The sequence below is a fragment of the Motacilla alba genome, chromosome 12 (genome assembly GCF_015832195.1).
Source record: "Motacilla alba alba isolate MOTALB_02 chromosome 12, Motacilla_alba_V1.0_pri, whole genome shotgun sequence".
Lineage (NCBI taxonomy): Eukaryota > Metazoa > Chordata > Aves > Passeriformes > Motacillidae > Motacilla > Motacilla alba.
This window is the reverse complement of record NC_052027.1, coordinates 9705485-9727315: the sequence shown is the minus strand read 5'-3', so window position 1 is coordinate 9727315 and position 21831 is coordinate 9705485. Positions and strand designations below refer to the sequence as shown.

Below are 21831 nucleotides of genomic sequence, written 5' to 3'. Positions count from 1 at the left end.
TCTGTGCATCCACACTGCTGCAGGAGAGCTGAGTGTGTGCTCAGGGAGGTGAGGGGGAAGAGATTGTCTCAGTGAACATCAGATACAGCAGGTCCATTTAATGACTACACACACATGACTGTTTGCTTATAAAACACGGTGTCACATAAATCTGCTAGGAGCTAATTGCCTATTATAGCTCATGACGCTGCTGGAGTCAGCTGCTGAATTATAAAGGGTCCTTTACAAAGGAGGGAAAGCCAGTGGAGCTCTGCTTGCCCGCCTCCACCACAGTTTCCAAACATTTTGTTTTCCAGTTCCTGTAAGGTGAATACTTATCCCTCCTCTAAGTGATGGGGCCCCTCTGCCAAGCTCACTTGAGTAAGAAGGTTGGGGATAAATTGAAATACAAGGGGGAAGAGGAGTTTCTTTGATTCTTCTTTGAAATAATAATAATAATAATAATAATAATAATTATTATTATTATTATTATTATTATTATTATTATTATTATTATTATTATTATTATTATTATTATTATTATTATTATAATAAAATTCTCTGCTGTCTCAAGCCTCTTGTCCAGCCTCACAAACCACGGCACCTATCTCTTGACAGTCTCTGCAGCCAGCCTGGAGCTGGGTGGTATTTGCCACCACCTTAACAGCAGTAGTCACCTCTCATGGCCTGGCTACAGCAGCAAGGAGCAGGGAATGGCAGGGAGAAGATCCACATGCTGCACAGCACAGACAGGCAAGGGAGCAATGGACCACAGAGTGACACCTGGGTTCAGAGGAAAATAGGAAGCAATGAGTGAATGAAGCAATGAGCACCCTCTGTCTCTGAGCTCTTCTAACTTCACTCTGATTTTAACTCCACAGGTACTAGGTTTACAAGTCACCTGGGCTGTCTCATCCAGATCTGCACATACTTGAGCATCTTCCCACTGATTCCAGGCATACCTCTATGGCTCTATCCCAGGACCCCATGTAGTCCATTCCTACCTCAGACTCACATCCCCGTGATTCCCCTGCATGGCTTCACTGCTGCAGAGGCATCAACTGAGGCTGAATCTGCAGAGATGGTGCCCCAAAATCCCCCCTGCTCCTGGGGGCTGCTGGGCTGCAGGCTGGAGGCATTCTGGGAGCAGGAGCAGCAGAGCACAGCGTCTCATGGCAGGAAGGATCTCTTTACACAGTGGGTTGTATGGGAAATGCATTACATAATTGAAAAAAAAAATCCTTAGCAAAACACATACCTTCATCTGATGCCAAGAGTTTAATCCTACACAAATGGCACCACATTCCATAATGAAATTATCCTCTATAAATCACTGGGGCAGGAGCAGGCTATTTCCCTCATATTTCAGGATGAAGGATTCACTGCAGTAAGGACCCTGTATGGATCAGCCATCATGCCCACAAGGGGAAAGGAGGGGATCTCCACTGAAATCTGAAGGAGAAGCAGATTAATTGCTGCAACATCTCCACCATGTGGGGTGGTGGCACAACAGTGGGGACTGCTGGAGGTCTGACTCAGACCCTCACCATTTGTATGGTCATGCATGTGGTTGCTCAAAGACCAAGGAGCAGATCCATGACTGAAGTCAGCTATTTGGCTGGGAAAGCAGATGTCTGGGGCTGTGCCATCCCACCCTCAGCCTCAGGTGAGAGCTCCCATAAGGCAGGGGCTGAGGATGCTGGACCTCTGGGCTTCCCACGTACTGAGAGGGCTCGAAGGAGGGACACAACTTGGGAGGGAAGAATTACCTGGAGTCTCAAACAAGTCACTTTACTCAATCTCTGCAAACAACTTGGCGCATGACCTCCAAAACAGAAGCACACACCAGATCAGGGACCTACATCCCTACTTTGGGAAAGATGTAGAAGGAATGCAACAAATCCTGTTTTCATCCACACACCTGGCAGCAGGGAGCCAGATCATACTCTTTCCAGCACAAGTTCTTGCCTCCCAGGACAAAAGCATGTTTATGCTTTTGAAACTGCTCCCCAGACCTCACCAATGCTGTTCTCCCCAGACCTGAGCCAGCTCCTACCTCACAGCTTCATTATGATAAACCACACAAGTGTTGATTATATATTAAGGCTGGAAGTTGGAGTACTGCTGGCAAGAAAACCACAATGCCTTCACCTTGCTAACATGAACCTGCACAGTAAGAAACAGATCACTTGTGAGGAGTGATGAAGGTGATGATCTCTTCATCTCTCAGCTACAGTAAATAATTTACAGGGCCGTTTTGGGACTGACATGCAAAGCAGCTTAACAATGATTTAACAAAAAAGTATGATATTCCATCTTTTCATGGTTTCCAGGTGTTGAGATCAATTTACTTCAGAGCAATTTTAATTTCTGGGCCTTTCTTTTCCCTCCTCCCCACAAAACCTGCAGCTGCCAACTATGCTGGCATCTACAGCAGCTAGGAAACGAATTTCCCTGTGAAGCAAATTCTTCCAGGATGAATTGAATGAAGGCAGAGCTCATAATTGCACATTACTGAAAACATTTCTGATAAAAAATGGGGAGATATTTTTATCCACATCTCCAGTTGAAAATTGCTGGGAAAGATGCTTTTGAAAAGCCATCATCTCTAAGCATATAATTATCAGATCCTTGAACAAAAACACGGTCAAAGGAAAAACAATACTTCTATTGAAATAAAAAAATCGGGGGTGGCAATTGTTAGGAATGGAGGGAGAGAAATTCTTCATCCTGTGTGATTTTGCACATTTCAAGTTAGAACTGATTTGTAAATCCATAGATTAATAAACTTGGCAGCTAAGAACATCATGCTCAGTTAGTAATTTTTTGTTGTTGTTATGAACAGAATAATAATAATAATATTATAAGAAAAAAAAATCAGAAGCAGACAAGCAGTCAGACTGTCACAGACCCAGAATTTCCTAACGCACACACAAGCACGTTTGTCTTGAAACCAAAATCTGCCACCTTGAATAGACAGGCGTACAATGACCTGGGGGCCCCATCCTATCAAGGCTTAAGACTATGCCTACCCTGATGGGATTACTCACATGCTAAAATTTATGCAGTAGCTGAACCGACAGCTGAAAAGAGCCTTAAATGTTCTTATGCCTGGTAGCATTTCATTGTCAATTGATGAACATGGCTGATTTTTTTTTTTTTTGCTCTACTTTTCCCACTCCAGCTCTGCATTAGCACATCTTTCTGATTATTACTTGTTAGATTTAATTGTTTCGTTTATTTGCAACATCCACACATGCCTACACACGCCTACACACAAAAGCAGAGGTGCCCTTGTCTCCAAGTTGCCCAATATCTTTTTCTAACCTTCTGGGTAAAATTCCATGGTTTCCACCCTTGAGTTAGGTGGATAATATCACAAACAGTAAACACTAACATCCGCACACAATCAATTTTAACAGTCCATTTTCAAAAGAAATCAAATCCTTCATGCCCTAACATATGCAAGCACTTTGGCAGGGCAGCTACCCTTGCCTTCCATGGATTAATGAAACAGAAGAACCATTATAAAAAACAATGATCCTAGACATAAAGCCAAAAGCAAGACTTGACACACCACATGAAACTCAGTCCCCTTCTATGGGTCACTCTAAGCCAGACTGAACCTCTTCCAATGGCAATGAAATTTTTTTAAGCAGGGTGGCAGGGAGGTTAACGCCTGGGCTGGAAACTGGGATCCAACATCTAACACTGAAGAGAAAACCTCTATAGAAGTTGTTCAACTGACACTGTGGACCAACATTTGTATCAAATCTCCCTGGTCTTAGCACTGAAAAACATCCTTCTCTTAACAAATCTGTAGTAATAAGATGTGCTTGACCACAAGCATTTGAGAGAAAAACTCAGTAACCTCCATACTGGAGGAGAAAAACTGAATTTAAAAAATTGTTTCTATAGGCCATGAAAAGCTGTAGGATATTACTTTCATCTGTTTTCTTCTAGAAAAGATCAATTTCAGTAGAATGCGTAATCTCTAGAAAAGAGCAAGAATTCATTTTGACAGCACAGATCAGCTCATTTATACTTAAAAGTTTAGTCAACAAAACTTTAGAGACCTGGTCACCAAAGTCCTAAAGCCATCAGGAGGTATCCATAAGAACCTAAGGAGGAGGGGTAAGACATCACAAGGCTGAGGAATAAAATGCAATGTTCAGTTTAAAAAAACCAAACCAAAACAACATGCTACCAGAGTGGGGGTGAGAGAATGACAAATCCATCACCCTCCTTTCAGTTCCTGGAGCTATCTGTGTGTGAGCTGTTAACACCAAATGAGGAGGACTAACTGCAAACCTGAATCTACCATAAATAAGTCATGCCCACTCAATTGCTTTCCATATGAGAGTAACATTTCTGGATAGACAGAAAATGCAAGTTGCTATATCTCAATTTTAGAAACGCTTCTGACACTGTTTCACATGCTATTTTTGTAAGTATGTTTGGGAAGCAGGATACAGATGATTATGAAGTGTATGCAAAACTGATTGGAAAACCACACACTGAGAAAATTCATCAGTTGTTCACAATCAGGAGGGAAAGATGTATTAAATGAAGTTCTGTGAGGACCCTCCACCAGCCTGGTATGGTTCCAAGTTTTCTCTAAATGGCCTGGATGGTTGCAGAGATCTTATTAAGTTTACTGACAGCCACAAGGCATGAGGGACTGGAAGCAGGCTGGGAAGTAAATTTTGAACCCAGAATGACTCATACATGAAAGGACAGATGTACAATTTGGTAGAGGGGCATGCAAGCTACCAGACCCAGGCAGAAACAATCTAATGAATGAAGGATGGGGAAAAACTATCAAAGTGACAGCAAGGACTCTTCAGATACTGTGGGCTGCAAACCAAATGTAAATCCACAGTGCCATGTCATATGCAAGAGCTAACACCCTGCTGCAAGCAAGGTGGGTATAGTCTACAAAATCTGTGAAATCATCATTTTCTTTTACTCAGCACTGATAAAGGCCCTGGCTTGAATACAGTCCCCAGGATTGGGTACCACTGCTCAACAACTATGTGGCCCAGCTGGAGTTCCATCAGGCTGAATCAGTGCAGGCTGGTCAGACATCTGCAGGACAACTTTTGAGGCTGGGGGGAGAGATGAGTTGCCTATGCTAAAAAGAAGAGCAGGAGGAGGAAAAAAAATTATTGCTTTCTTCAGATATTTGGATGTGATACACAGAGGGAAAGCAGTAATCTGTCATCTGTGTTAGGACAGAATACAAAGGTACTGAAATTAAAAATAAGCAAAGTCTTAATATTTCAGAGTACTGAATTAATTTGAGCTGATACGGTGTTCCCAGATTGAATATATTCAAATGCAGGTGGATGGATGATATCACAGGTATGGCCGATACTATCTCAAGGCAGAGGAATAGCACAAACTCTCTCTGCCCAGTTTTGGCTCAAGGATATTAAGATCAATGATTCAGACCCAGAGATGTTTATCTTGGTACACACACCCCAGTTAGTTTTTCTCTTAATCTTTCATTTGGCTGCAACTGAGGCAAAGCTGACAAGTGACGTAAGCAGCCTGATGAGCAGGACTTATATTAAATAGCACTATTGTGATGAATTCTTCAATAACAAAGATAAAATCTTTCTTCCTAGGAGATTTATCTATGAAGATTTCCTCCTGTCTTATTCTTGCTCCTCACATTAGTTTTCTATCCCTTTCAGGCATGTTTTTTTCTATTCTTTCATTCCCCTGCTTATTTGGCAAGCAGTGAGAGAACGGGGGAGCTGATCCCTTGAAAACCGAGAGCAGGAAAGGGTAGAGATCTATTAACAGGTCTCTTTTTCTGGCCATTCCCGTCCTGCAATAAAGGGTGCAGATTGCCAGTCTGGAAAAAGGACAGGAAATTCTGCTCTCCTTGGTCTGCAGAGAGTCCATCTCATGCTAAAAGCATGGCTTCTAATGTCTACAAAAAAACCCACACCTAAACCCAAACAGAAAAGCACTGAACATCCTCACTCATCTACTATCTTTATTCTTCCTTTGCCTTCTATACAAACTGTATTTTAAAAAATCAAAAATAATTAAGTCACCCAAATGGACACATCTGAAAGATAAATGGTCTTCTGAAGTTGTCTGTGCTGTCCTCAATTAACATTTGACGTGGGCTGGTTTGGGATGGGATCTTCAGTGGGTCACTTGGAGCAGCACGAAGGAGATTCAGTGAGTTCTGTTGCTCTGCCCATTTCTGCAGTGATCCTGCAGTAAGGACTGACTGAATGTGAAGTTTGCTAGAGCAAAACACAGAGGATGTTCCTGGATTTCAGAAAGGCCATAAAGGATTTCAGGGAAGTCCTCCAACAGCAGGAGTACAAAGGTTCTTGTGGAAACACAATCGCCTGCTAGCAGCAGAACCACTCATTCTAAATAGAAAATAAACACTACTTCCCATAAAACATCACTGCTACTTTGTGTTTTCTGATCCTTCCATTCTGAAGGACACACAAAATCTCTCTATGATTAAAATGTCCCATCAAAAAATATCTGAAAGCAACTGACAGAAAGAAAAGAAGTCACCAATGCCCTAATAGTAGTGGGCCCAAAAAGCACTTCTGAAATATTTGGGTGCTTCTTTGAAACAATCCATTTGGTTTTGCCTATTCCACTTAAAATGCTAAAATGAGTGGTAAGATTGCAATTCCCTACATTGCTTCCATTCTAGATTTCCAGAAAGCATTCCCATGAAAGCCATGGTCTTGGTCCTCAGGAGTACCATAAGCATAAGCTGTGAGGGTATGACACCAGGGTAAAAAAGCTTCCTTACCCACCCAGTGACTGCACCATTCCCTTGTATGTGACACAACATTGGCCCAAGATTCTCGAGAAATGTTTGGGGCTGACATCAGGAAAATTTCTCATCTGATCACCCAGCCTCCAGACAACATCACCATTTGCAACAACACAGCCATCTTGAAGCACCAGATGTCTCTGGTGTCACGTTGGAAGGGCTTCACAAATGACCCTGTGGCTGGTGGCATCAAGGAGACCCCTTGAGCACACTCAGTGTCAGCCACCTCCAAACCAGGGCCCAGGTCCTGGCTCAACCCCAAAAGCAGTGTGAGATTTTGCCAAGTTGTCTTTTGATCTTTCCATGGAACAAGCACATTCCTGCCAAGTCACACACCCAGACTCCCTGAGCCTATCAGGACTCATCAACGTGTCTCTGGTAGCTTCAAATTAAGCCCCCAAAATGCTTCTTGCTGTGCTGGTATAGTAGGTGGACATTGCCTCCAGTCACTATCCATGGGATTAGCCAACACAGCCAGGCTAAGATGCTTTCCACCTGGTTCATCTTACCCTCAGATTTAGGGAGGGAAAACAATTTTCTGAAGTTAGGTTCATGCTTTAGGGCTTCTTGATGCCAAGGAGAGGACGAAGTCAGTCTCACTACATCACTTCAGGCAGTGCAAAATGATTCAGAAACCGTAAATTACCTCTGTACTTCCAACTCCAACATCTTTGCCTTCAGAAGGGAAATGCTTGCCTCAGAGCGGAAGACAAGCTCCATGCAGCACATTCAGCTGCAACAAGCAGAGCTACAGCATGCAACAAAGTACCAGAATATTGCACTCAGTTAGAAATATAAGAGCCTGTCCATCCTGGAAAGACTGGGGCTGCAATTTGATGCCTGCCCTTTGTAAAGGTGCCCTTCTGCACTCATCTACCTACTCTTTTGTAGAAATGAAATCGATTTTTTTTATACTCCACAGTAACAGTGAACTCGTATCTAAAGCAGGGGTTAGCAGCTCATTGAAATGGCAGATTTCCAGCAGGAGCTGAAATATTTATTAGACAAGGTAATAGTGGATTATACAGGAGGGGGGGCAATGGCAGTGATCCCACCACATTCAGCAGAGTCCCTTCTTCCTTCCCAGCCCTGTAATCACTATTGCCGAATGCCCAGACCATTCACACACTGAGCCTGGAAAATAAGGAGCTACATTTAGATTTTGTTTTTTAAAAAGCCAAAACAGTTGTGAAGGCTCCACAATATCTGAGGTGCCATAAGAACAGCCCCTGTGACTGCCAATCTTCCAGGTGGAGAAGGAGAAGGCAGCCTGAAGGGTACTCTCCAGTGGTCACAGGGAGAAATTCTTTACAGAGAAGCCAAGAAATATTTCACAAATCAAAGCAATTAAGTTTGCATGCAACCGTTTGGATTTGTAAAACCACTTTGAAAGTAGCACGTGAAACTGTTCATGATATTAAAGACTCTTAAAGAAAATCAGATTAAACAGAAGTAAACTACTGGACAAGGGCGAAAAAAAAAAATACAGACAAGGCTCACTCACCAAAGTCTGACTGCAAATCCTTTTTCAGTCCACAAAGCATGTCTGCTGTTATCTATCAAATCATTCAACTAATTGTAAGAGCCGCTCCGTTTTCTGCCCCTGCCCGCGCTGGAATCCCTTCCCGGGCAGCCCGGGCTGCCTCCCACCGCCGAGCGCGGCTGCGGCGCACACGCGGCTCCCGCACTGCCCGGCAGCGAGATCGAGCACGATCGTCCGGGGCTCTCCAGTTTGCGAGGACTCAGAAACGTGGCAATCCTTTAGGAAGAAATATCTTTACACGGCTGTTTAACGTGCGGCTCGCCAGTCCTGTGTAGAAATAGGAAAATGAAGGGTATGGGGTTTTTTTTAAAATGGGTTTTTTTAAAAAAATCCGGTGCTAGTTCTCTCGGCTCCACTGTCCATCAGGCATTGCCAAGCAAAAGTTGGAAGCGCAGTGATTAACCGGAACAGCTGGTTGAAGGGGAGGCAGCCACTGAACCCTGACGCTCCGGCAGATGCAGCAAATGTCGAGCGAGCACTTCATTCCCGGCGGAATTCCACCCCGCGCCCCGCCGGCGGAGAGCGGGCATCATCCCATGGAGCTGCGCTGGCCCCTTCCTGCCCGAGCCCCTCGGAAGCTTTCGTGGGCATTTCAGGCGGGGGTTGGGGGAATAAAAAAAGGCATAGACGGGAGGGGGCGGGCAGGCGGTGCTGCGGCGGAGGCAGCGCTGCCCCCGCGCCGCGCTCAGCGCCAGAACTTGGCCGGCAGCGGAGCCGCGCAGCAGCCCCCGAGTTGCAGCTGCAGTTGCAGCAGCAGTTGCAGTTGCAGCAGCAGCAGCAGCGGGGCTGAGCACAAGAAGAGGCTGCGACTGCAGTGTTGCCTGACACACTTTCCTCTCCCCCACCCCCTCTTGGCAAGTGCTTGCAGAGCCTCCAGCACCTTTCAAGGCAATGTCAAGCTGCTGTCAAAGCATTACAGAGCCTCCCAAACATACACACACACGGTGCTCGTAAGGGAATATGAGGCTGCAGCCTTGTGTCCTCTCTACAGCGTTTGCTGAAAACTCGGTTTAACCCTTCCTTAGGAAGGGCGGAGGAATCAGCACGGGCAAAAGGCATGCCGTCCCTGTGCTGAGATCTGGGCGAGAGGAGGCTTTGAGGGCACTGCTGGGACCCAGCTGGTCTCGGGGAGTTTGGTCCTCCAGGACAAGATGCTGCATGACTTCCCTCGAAACTGCTGGCCCTGCACCGGGAAAGGAAAGGGCACTGGCCTAGGAAGAAATGGTTGCAGTAAACCAGTGTCTCCTTCCTTTACTACTAAAATGGAAAAGTTGGCTGATTTGTGTTGAAGATCCAGAACATGCAGGGTATGCCAACACCCTGGCCATGGGGCTATTAGGGTGTGCACAGGGTCAGATCCTGCCTCCAGCACTGTGCAGGTCCCCTTCCCAGCCAAGCTGTGACATGCAAACTGTGCTAACCAGCTCATGGCAGCATTCTCCACAGTCACCCTATTCCCTTGAGAACTACTGTCATCTATAACAGCAAGATTATTCCCACAAACAGTGAAGAGAGATCAAGATGAGCATGGACTAAGGCACAAAAGGCATCCACGTTTTTGTATGAGGGTCCAGTCATGGTTGAGACTGCTACTAGATTTGTCTGAAAGTAGCCAAGAGGTCACAAATTTAGAAGGAAGCTCATGGAAAGGCAGCAAGGTTAAGCTTTGTTTCCTTAGGAAAGAAATCAGGATAAATCGAGAGGAACTAAACGCATCTGAATGCACCAGCAGGAAATTTTTACAGACCTAGGGGCCCTAACTCGGTGTGGAGGAGGATAACTGGGTTTCAGCCTAATGCCAGAGCTCTTGTTCAGCTTGGAATGCAGCAGCATCTCTATTCAAATTCAGCTGTTTCATGAGAGGATAACTTCTACAAAAGGAATAAAATCACTTAGTAATAAAAAAACTACTAACAAAAGAGATATTTTGGGCCATAATTTGTTTAAAAGAAGTTATTCAGTCTGACAATAGACTTAATTAGTAATTGAGGCAAAATTTATAATTAGAAATCTTTTCACACAGCTATTAATGCTATTGCTGCAGAGAAATTTCATCTTAAAGAAAAAATATTACCAGTTGCACCACAAATACAAGAAGCTGCTAATTTGAGAATAGCCAGTTGCTTTGGATGCCATGAAATGGATGTCACTAAAATGGTGTTTTAAAGAAAAATTTAAAATAATTGTGTGTTTACACCACCATAAAATTCTTCCCAGGTTATCTGCTGCACAAAGAAAGTGTGTGAGAGCACAAGTCTAATACACAAGAAGCTTCAACTGCTTGTTTTTGTGGCTGAGAACTGGCTGGAGCTGCCCCATTCCTCTGATGTTGATGGAGAAGGAAGAGGCATTTGGGCATTTCAAGCCTAGAATTGCTGGTGGCATTCGTTGAGCTGCTTGGCAGGACACCAGAGCATCAGGAGCCTGGAGAGGACAAAGATGTTTACTCTATGGTTTCTGGCCAAAATCCACAAACACAACACTTTCTTCATGTTTCAGGTGGCACTACATTAAAACCAGTTGAAGTGAACAGCTTGAGTTTCTAATGGGGAAGGGAAAGAATACACCACACACCCCAAGAAAACAAGGCAGAACAAAAACATATGGTATGGCATCAAAATGTGTAGGTGTCATAAAAGAGCATGAGGCATCAACCTATGCTATGGTGACAAACTCGAGGAACAGTATGTGGAGTTTTGATGTTTCAGGAACAGTCTGTGCATTGTCCTGTACCTTCTTGACATAAACTTTGTGTGCTCAGAATTAGCAACTTTCCAAAAATTCTCTGGCAATATCAACTACATACAAGCCTCACCTACCAATGTATGGTTTTTAAAATAAGTTAATTTTGTGGAGGTTAAAAAACTCTTTTCACAGGAAAAAAAAAGAAAACAAAAAAAAAATCTCAGTTCTGTGTTTTTGGCATATTCTGATCTCCTATTACCATTCCAGGAGGAAAGAGGGTTTAGGAAATGCTTTCTTGCACCTCCACATCAGTATAAAATGCTCAAGGAAAAAGACAGCACAGGCTGAGGACAGTCCATGGCTAGAGAGCTTCTGGATAGTCCCTATTGGAAACATCCATCCATGCAGGCTCATGGTTCTCATCCATACAACTGAAGTGCTGATGCCAGTGAAGCACCCGCTCTACAGAAATGGGCATTTACTTTTCTCAGGAACAGGCTGCCCTTTGAGTAAAGTTCATTTGTTGTAAGTAAGGAATATCTACCTTTACATGCACAGACATGTACTAATGCATTTCTTGTACCCCCCGCATCCTGTGTGCTTGTGAAACTCATACATATCTCTCCAGAGCTGCCTTACAAATCCTCCCAGGACCTTGGTGAGAGTGATGCTGCAAACCTTACACGGCCTAAACTGTTGGGGCGACATTTACAGAATACACGTTTATCCAAACAAGACAGGGAGGACAGGAGAGGGAAGATCACAGGCTATTCAGAATATCCATTATTTAGTCCAGTGTTTGATGGGTATTTGTAACCATTATTTATTTAACCACATCCAAAAGGATCCTTGTCAGAAGTCACAGGACTGTGGAATGCTCACACAAGAACCTGATGTGAACCATTTAGCATTGAACATGCTCTGAGCTGTGGAGAACACAGAGAGAATCTTACATCACTCCACATTAGGAAGTCTCAGGAGACTCTCCGAAGACAGCTGAATGAACATAATGAACAGTGAGCCACAAGAAGACGATGAGGAAAAACCCCCAACCACATGCACTTAGCGCAGAGAAACACCGACGTTCCAACCGCATATAAAATGATATTAATAGCAACAGAAATTGCTTTGGGTTAGGGAAGGTTCAGAAGAGACTGACACAGATGCTTTCTACTTTTTTTTACTTCAGATGTTAAATTAAGATTTTCCATTGCCATCTCCTTCTTCTCATCCTACTCCTTCCATTTAATAATACACGCCTGTACACCAGGGACCCCTGGGGCTGGGGACGCATCTTCCTGCTCATCCACCCTCTCAAGGCTTGTTTCTGTCAAAGCAGACCCAGTGCTTCCAGTTGTCCTACTGGGAAAGACAGTTTTTACTGGGAATTCTAATCATTTCTGCACAAAAATCAAGAAGTTTGGAGAGCCTATACCCTTCTTTGATTGATTTTTTGGTTGCAACAGACAGAGAGGAGGAGGAGGGACAAAAGGCAGACCCATCACTCTCCTGGTGGAAGAGACTTCACAGCTGATTACCCAGCTACCCACTGGCTGCACATTTGCTCCATTTCATCTGCTCCAATTTTACATAGTTGTGCTTATTTAGAAACCCCAGACAACTGCATATCAGCCTCAGGCCTCATCTCTGGTCTAAGCAGATGCCCTGATTTTCACATGCAACCCCAAAATGCAATGCACTGTTTCATCGATATATTTTTATGGCAAATGGAGAAGGGACTTGAAAAGAAAAAAATCTTTAAGGGTATTTAAACAGCTTAATAATGGAGCCAGAGGAAGAAGTCCTTGATTGTTCTTTTCTTCAAGTGCAAATTCCACCAGCCAGTCCTAAACATTAATTTATTACGGGTAATGAACACTGAAAGATAAATTGACCCATCCAGTAAGCAATTAGAACCCATGCTGCATGCACACACACAGAGCACGGAGACAGAATACTTCCTTTACAGAGCAAAGGTACTTCCAAGACCCCCATCCATTCCCTCCGCCATCAGAGCACAATAAAAATGGTTCCTACACATTTTTCTGGGTAATCAGAGTAGGACACACTGGGGCTGGAGACCCCAGTGCTGATAAGAGAAACAGTGGAAGACAAATAGGCTGCAGGAAAGTACAAGGTCCTTTATTCCCCAGCCAGCTCTAATGATACAAAAGAGCTCGTTCAGGGACCTTGTTAGCAAAGGTCATCCCCACAAAAGTGAATCTTGGCTTTACAATGATTTTTTTAAGCCAAATGGAGATGAGCTTGACAAGACACAACAATAAGAAATGCAGCAGGAGGTTAAAGATACAACAACAACCAGCAGCCATGCCAGGGCAAGGTTGGAGTTTATGACCTGGTCCAAAAGGAGCAGAGCTCTGGAAGTTGCATGCAGGTTCAACACTTGCAGGTAGACAGAGCATATTTCTCCCATTTATCTCTACTTCTGTGGCTTTATTTACAGAACAAGTACTTTTTCTAGGCAAAATAAACAACCCCCCCCCTTCTTTAGAGATTCTCCTAATTGGTTTTACTTTTTACCCCCTCAAATCTTTCATGGCAATAGAGCTGGCTGGTATCCCACAGCCTTATGACACTGGTAAAATCCTCGAGCATGTGTGTGATTGGAGGAACCATGCAGACACAGAAAGCAAGAGCAGCACCATACCACTAGAGGAAACAAAATGCCTACTTCCCAGCTTTTAGTGATCCATGCACTGGAATGATAGCAATTTGTTGACAGAAAAAAACAAGGAAAAAAAAAAGAAAAAAAAAGAAAAAACCCACAAAAAATATGGTGGGCAAGTAAGCACAGTAAGCATCTAAACTTTTCAAATGATGGGACTGATTTCCAGTTTTAAGGTCATTAAACCCCTCCAATCCACAGCACGTGCATGGCAGTTGCACTTGGCACTTCAATATCTGCACCACTGGCTGCCCTGAAAGGGCCTGTTGGCGATCTTCACCAAAAATGCTGTTTCTTCTTTATATTTTATTCATATCACCAAGAATGAAAAGAGTGATGGGTCTTTTAGCAGCTGGCCTGCATCCACCTTCCTTCCACACTATGGGCGAGCAGTTTAGGTGAAACAAGCTCCAACACAATCAAAGTACAGATGAGAGAAAACATATTCTGCTACAGACCTTTGGAAATAGAGAGAAACTGGGAAACAGGCGCTGCAGCCCTACAAGAATAGGACACACCCTTAGAGCTCAATCAGCCCAAAGGACGGCAGGGAGCAGAGGTGTGAGCATGTGGATAGGGCTGCAAAGCACATCAGCATCCCTAAACCCCTTACCATGATACATGCCACAAGAGCTCAGGTTTTTGCAGTAGTAGGGACTTCCTCCTCTTGATCTAAAAGGATGCAGTGCTTGAGCCCAAAGAGAGGACCCTTCTAGTAGCAGGGATGTGGCCATGCCACATCTCACCCCATAAGACAGAGAAAGAGGCAATGCTGCAACCTGTAGGACAGGTCTTAGTCAGCATCCTACTCCACTCCTGCCTGTGGGAAGAAAAACCTCTGCATCTTCCCCTTAAAGGATTCATCTTGGCACTGGTCTCTGCAGAGGCAATGCTGCCAATGCAGATGGAAAAATAAGCAAGTGGGTCATCAGTCTTACCCGTTGTCACACAGTTTCTTTTCAATGAGTAGCAGTGTAACAATGCATTAACAATAAATGAAATGCCATGTTAACACTAATTTGCATAGTACAGAGCCACATTGCTCTGCTGCCTCTATTCTCTTTCCTAACTCTCCTGACCTGCATATGAAACAAGATGAAATTTAATTGCTGGGGCATTCAGTAGAATCACTGAATTCCTGCTTAATGAGCCTTCATTTGTACTCTGTTGCATCAGACACTTTCTCTCCAAGGTGCTGTATTAACTAGCTCAGATATAAAATATTTTCCAAGGCACATTTTCATATGTGTTTCAACAAAGAAATAGCAGGAAAAGCATTGACTGCAAAAGACAATATTAGTATCAGCAGCATGATAAGGCCAGTGAAATCCCAAGAGCACCAAGATGTATTCCTCCACCAAAAAAAAAACTGTAATGGCTTTTATATATGCTCTAGCATGCTACTATGCAGCATCTGAGCTGTACAACTCTTCCAGAAGAGACAAGGCAAAGCTAGGTGGGACATGGCCAAGGTCTGTATGGGAGATAGCCAAGAACTAGAAGCAATATCAATAATTTTGGTGACTCAGAAAAAGCACAGCCCACGTAGCACGCAGGAGTCAGAGCTCTGGATGGTTTTGCATTCAGATATCTCAGCGGGCTCACCTCATTCAGAAGTCCTTGGCTGAGGAGGTGCCTCATGTGAGGCACCTCAGGCTGCATGGCCGGGCGGCTCCCTGAAAGGTCAGCCTTCCTCTCGTCTTTTGCCCAGCCGTAGCCCAGCCACTGCCAGCAGCACACGGCTGTGCTTCAGAGTCACATGTAGGGACCAAAGCCACCAAAGCAGGCGACATTACCTCGTGGTAGCAGGGGCCACAAGGCAGCGCAGAAGGGGTGCCCAGCTGAGCGGGCAGGCAGCGCTGGACGAGGCCGCGGGCCGGTGTCGGCCCCAGCCCCGGCTGTCCCCCAGGCCGGCTCGGCAGCACAGCCCACGGCGGGCAGCAGCAGTGCCACCCACGCTCCGCGGCGGCCGCAGGAGCGCGGGGGGACCGATCACAGAAAGCAGACAGACACGACACGAAAGGCACTGCCACGCCACAGGCAGCAGCTTCCCAGCGCGGGGTGGAACCAGGTCAGGCTGCCCCGCTGCCTCAGGAGGGCTCCCGGCTCCCCCCAGCCGCCCTCAGGGACGCTGGAGCTCGCAGCCGCCCTCGGGCCGCGCCGGTGCAGCCGCGTGTGCCGGGCGAGGTGTTCCCGGCTGCCCGCTCCGCTCCCGCTCCAGCTTGTCACGTTTTACCTCCCAAGCTGGGGCAAGGCAGAGCCACACACAGCTCCGGGTAACCCTCAAGTGCCGAGACCGGTGATTTATGAAGTATTTTGGCTTCAGAACATGCGGAGCTCCCTGAGGGACTGCAAATGGCTTGTTAGTGCAGGTTTGCAGCATGGGAGCAGCCTCCCTGCTCCCATCCGGTCTCCCCGGGAGCAGTTCCAGCACGCTCCCAGCAGCCTGTAAAGGTTTATCCTTTCACTGGTGTGTTCCAGTCACCTATAAAACACTGCTTAGGCTCATCCTCCCAGCAGCCTGTAAAGGTTTATCCTTTCACTGGTGTGTTCCAGTCACCTATAAAACACTGCTTAGGCTCATCCCCAGCGTGGGTCCGGACAGCACCAGTGGATCCACATCAGCCGCAGCAGGCCAAGAGACCAACCACAAAGTCAGTTCCCCGTTTGCGTTGTGTGGGGAGAGAGTGGGGATCAGGGTACGGTGTGAGGCACTGCTAATTATCCCAGGGTAGCTAATTATAAAGGACGCAAATTGGCAGAAATAAAGCCACATGGTCAATAATAGTATTTTTTTAAAGCTGGAAATTTTAGCCCATTATCTTTCCAGCTGAAAAGCTTTAATTGAAAATGGCTAATCTTCCAGTGGGTTCAGGAAAGGTTTACAAGCTAATTGCTCTCTTTTCTTTAGGATTAACACTTGGTTCTGTGAATAGGGGTGGAGGGCAGCAGATGTGCAGCCTTTACTCTCTTTAATCCAAATACCCCACTGCCACAGATGCTCCCAATGCTGTGTGGAGGCATAATGGAATCTCCTCCTTGCACATAAAGTGCTTGTTCTGAAATGAAATTACAGCTATCTATTAGGAAGGGAACAATAAATTTCCTCCACCACACATCCCCATCACGAAAGACACAGCATTGGGCTGTAAAAATCCCTGATGGAAGTAAATCTTGCAGGAGAGAGAGCAGCTAACAGATGAATTTACCGTGTTCCTTTTGTAACTGGTAGTCAGTGTCATCTGGACACAGGCAGAAAAGTCATTATGCCACGAAAGTCAGAACATGAAACCTCCCACAAACCTCAGGGTGGCTGGGACCTGGCTGTTAAGCTCTGGGCTGGGAGAAGATTTAAAGGAGGCAGATGGGAGAACAACTGCCTTACATTTAAAAAGAGAGAAATTAATTCTATTAACCACAGTGACAGCTATGACCTATTGCTCTCACAGACTGCCCAAAAAGCTAGTTGGGAATCTTGACTACCTGGACTAGATGGAATTTATACTACATGAGAAAAAGGGGTTGCCTTGATCCAAGGCAGAGTGAAGCCTATTTCTCAGAAAGAGGGGAGGGGGAGAAAAGGTATTTTCAAAGACATCTTAAACTAACAAAATGAGGTCGTGGCCATTCAGCTCTTGCTGCTGCAGGGCAAGGAAGACCAAGTCCTTCTTCACCTGAAATCTGCGCTCCTGCTGCTCAGAAAACCAGCATCTGGCACCTCCTTGCAGGATGCTGATTACCAGTCCCAAAGGGGTAACACACCTGTTAGCAAAGCAACTTTTCCTATTCCCATGACGAGACCAGGGGAGGCCTCACCATTAGGAGTAAAAGTGTGCCAGCCCACCCTGCCCAGACTGGAGATCACACTTGGGCCCAAAAGGTATCAGGAGAAGGAGGAAGCATTTAGTGTTTGAATCAACAAGTCAAGCTAATGTTTTGTATCATAATGTCTCAGCAGTGCTGTTCAGGAAGGTACCAGGGAAGGGATCCCTGTGTGAGCTGTCTAACAGCATCTCCAGGGCTTCCCCTGGAATGGCCAAGGAGAAGGATATGTTTGCCTAGAGAACAGGTCATCTCAAGTCCCTTGAATCAATTTCCTAACTTTAGCAATCAGAAAACTAAAGAGAAGATTCATCTCTTTTGACAGAACAGCAAATGCAGCTCAGTAACTGCTTCCCCTATTCCTCCTCTCCCTAAAACCTAGAATTTTCTGCTGAATCACTATCAAAAAGAACCTACTCAAACCCAGGAAGGAAGCAGTGCAAACACTACCCCTACAAGAGTGTCTCAGACAAACCCATGGAAGCAGAAGACACAAGAGTCTAGGGAATGGGTACCATACTCAGAAATTTCAAAAGCTCAGCTAGTTTTTTAAAACTGAATTTGTGTGAAGTACAGCTCAATATTGCCTTTTCAAACCCTTCCTGGAACAGTCACGATGTTGCTATCCTAATTCAAGCCTTTCATTAGCTGGTGAATTGGAATATTTAGTGTTCAAATGAAGATGAATTGTTGCCAGTCACAGCATCATCCTGCATTCAGCAGTGATCTTGATCTTGCAAAGTATTTCCTCAACTAAGGAAGAAAATCCTCAGAGCAAGCAGATGACAGACACATCATAAGCATATAACCATATTAAAATCTAGATGGATGCTGAGATACTAGAGGCATGGGTTAGAAGGGGATATTTTCAAAACTCTCTTAACCCAGTGACCTAGTTTATGGGAAAGATGCTTTATCATTTGTACCTTTAGATTACACATGAGAAGAGGCAGCAAGTGCACACTCTCTGCTACCCCAGCAGCTCTTCACATGCTGAAAATTGGTAGTTACTTGGGCAAGAAGGCATTAAAAGTTAGATATTTGTTCATTATTGCTTTCCTGGGTGTTGCTTCTGGTACTCAAAGGCACAAAAATCCTGCAGAAGCTGACTCTCTAGAGCTACACCTCCTCCTCCAAGAGTGCACTTCTGTGCAAGAGCCACTGGGAACAATACTGAAAACCTTATTACCCCACAAACATGAACACACAGAATCCAAGCCAGAATCAACACTGGATAAATTATGGCCAAGAAAAACAAGTTTTAAAGCTGTACATTTGGCAAAAAAGATGCTTTGACTGTCTTCTTCTTTTCAAAGGAAGACAAAAAAAGCACAGAGAAAATTATTTTCTGAAAGCAGTAAGAAGCACTATGAAGACCTAGTTTTGTAGTTTTGTGATCACTCACCTTCATATTAGCTGACATCCCTGACATGCAGTCACAGACCTACTGCAGAACTGAACTAGCATTCCAGAAGAGCTTCCTAGAAAAAGCTTTTTGTAATAGAAATATTCTGTGCAATTATTTACAGAGTGATCACTTATGAATATTTATTCTCCAAAATATACTGTACTATAAACCCCATTTACTCAACTATTAATTCATTTCTGAAAGCAGCACAAGGCTTAGTAGGATGTGGAGATTTGAGTGGAAATTATGGGTTTGCTTTCTTTATAGCTGAGAATTGATGTTAGGGGACAGACAACAGGATCAAACAGGTCTTGATCAAAACAATCAGACAGAGCAGTGACACCTACAGAGGCTCTGAACCAGCAAGCAACACCTGAGGGGCAGGTCACAATGGGGACATTAAAGCTTCCTTGCAAGATTTCAGGTGCACCCCTGCAGTAACCACACACTCCTGGAGACCACTGCATGTAGATGGTGCCCAGGCATGGCTGCCTAGCAGTTACTTACACTTTATGTGGTGTTCCAAAGTAATTAAAAGTGGATTCCTTTAGAAATAGCATTGTCTCAAGCCCATCAGGATGTTTTTTAGGCAGTAGTCTCACCATTACAAAGGGTATTTGTGATCTGAATTGCAGCTACATTAAATACATTATTAAATATACAAAGCATCATGCAGCTGTAGTTATCCCCAGAATGACTCACTCCTGGTGTACAGTGATTTAGCCAGAGGAGAAGGGTATTGGAGGAGGAAGGTGCAAATGTTCTTCACAGGTCATTACTGTAGCTGCTGCATCAATCCTCTCTCCAAGCCACTCTCTTCTTTCCCTTCTTCATGGAATCACTTGGGTTAGAAGGAACCACTCTGGAAGCACTGCCATAAAGGAACTCCACAAATAAAAATGCTCCCCTTACTTGGGAAGCTTCCAACAACATGAATGTTTACACTGGGACCACATGGGTGAGGGAAGCTGGGTGTACCCGCTGTCCCCTGTGAAAAAAGACATTGGCAGAGCCACTCCAGCAGCATCCACAGCTGGGATCCATCCAGGGCTGGGAGCCGTGGCCTCGTGGCCGGGATTCTCCTCTCTGCAGAGAGCAACCCGAGTGCACCAGCCTCCCTCGCTCTAAGAAGGTATTTGGCAGGATTTGACGGTCGAGCATAATTCCAGATGAAACACACCAGATTGAAGGATTTCTGCATAATTAGGGATATAATACTGTATTTAAGAATCTCCCAAATACCCACAGTTAACAGAGGGCAGCATGCTCAGCGGAAACCCATCTCCTGTCACCAGGGAATAAAGCTGGCACTGAGTGGATGCAGATCTTCACTTTCTTTAATACCTCAGCAGCCCAAATGCAGCAGCCAAAAAAAGTCCTTTCCAGAATGGGCCTAAGTCTACAGGAGATCTTCTGGACTGGATGCCCCCAGCTTAGAGGCATCCAGTGTTCCCAAAACAGCAAAGTGACTGTGTTGGTACCCAGGCTTTGGGAAAGTTTCTATAGCAACAGAACACAAAGAAAATGTAGGTGTTTACATGGCGCAGCTGATTTATGCCATCACAGCTGTGTTGAAGTCATTGAGGCCGAGGAAAAAGCCTGACAAAGTAAGATGCAATTCCCCATCAGAGGAGTTTTTCCCTTTGTTTCATGCCCCCAACAGTTTTTAAGTCTCAGATTTTGTGTAGAGGGGTCACTTTTCTGTTACTTCTTCCAAGGCCCATCCCAGGGTAGGTGCTTTCTTTATACTCCAGCTGTTGAAAGGCCATAGTATCCCAAATTTTCCAGCTTTCAGAAAGACCTAGTCCAGACAGTACTGCAAGATACATTCTTCTCGAAACATCAGGTGCAAATATATTGGTTGGTTACTGGACAATGTTATTTCATTTGGAGAACAGGACAGCTATACATGCACATTTTCTAAGTACACATCCAGATTTTCTGCAAAGCTGCCAGGCAGCAGTGGACAGCACCATCACCAGCTCTTCCTCCATGGGCCACCATGGTACATGGGGAGCTGCAGGGTGGGCAAACCTCTGCACTGAGACCAGGAACACACTGGACAGCAGCTCTGTGCCGTGAGGTCACAGATTTAAGGCTGGTGGGGACCTTCCTGTGTGTTTTCTCACCAGCCCACAGAGACGTCCCTGCAATGAGCTCATCCTCACACCACTGCAGAGGACACAGCTTCCATGTCTAGCAGAAACCCCAGGACAGAAGAGTCACCTCAACAGGCTGATCTCAATGCTCAGAATAAATGCAAAGCCTTCCTGCCAGTCCAGTCCCACACTGCAGCAGCCACTTCTCAGCATGTTACTGCTCCCTCTGCCCCTGGATTGGCAGCCTCTGCTTTTCCAGAGGGGTGAATGCACAGGAGTGTGCTGCCCTCACACAAAATACCACCACTATGGAAACCCTGTCTGGGGTGAAATTTGAGGTTCTGCTGTCACTGATGTTTTCAGCCCTTCAGGCTTCTGCCCCAGCACATTGCCTGTCCCCTGTCCCCAAGCCCTGGGGTGACAGAGCAGATTTATGGGCTCAGAAATGTGATGCTCATCTGTGTCACGGGATGGAGAAAATGGCAGCTTCAAAGTTCAGAGTGCCATTAGGACAGCTATGGCTTTTCCTAAGACAATATTGCTGCCCAGCTGCTGTCACAGCTTCTCTCCCTGTGCTTTCACCTTCCTTGGACTCTGCAAATTAGGAGTTTCACTTCAGTTTTGAACTAGCAAAAGTTTCAAAGCAAATGAGAGGTGACCATTCAGTGTTTTCTCTCACCTTTCTTAAAGGTGAAGAGCTCCTAAAGGACAGTGCCACAAAGCCTTCCTCCCACTGCAACCTCACACCCTCTCCCTGAAAACACTTGCTGGAAGGCAGTTAAAACT

The 21831-nt window shown here is 45.1% G+C and overlaps 1 protein-coding gene across 10 annotated transcripts in view; it reads right to left on the bottom strand.

Moving 5' to 3' along the window:
* Positions 1 to 21831, bottom strand: part of GRIP2 (glutamate receptor interacting protein 2) — a 267188-nt gene that overhangs the window by 72755 nt on the left and 172602 nt on the right. Inside the window, exon 1 of one of the 10 annotated variants that reach the window (XM_038148768.1) lies at positions 8307 to 9118. The exons of the other annotated variants lie outside the window; for them this stretch is intronic. Within the exon in view, the coding sequence (XP_038004696.1) occupies positions 8307 to 8346 (40 nt within the window). The 5' untranslated portion in view covers positions 8347 to 9118. Of the gene's footprint in view, positions 1 to 8306; positions 9119 to 21831 lie in introns of those variants that run through there. 10 annotated transcript variants of the gene reach the window in all.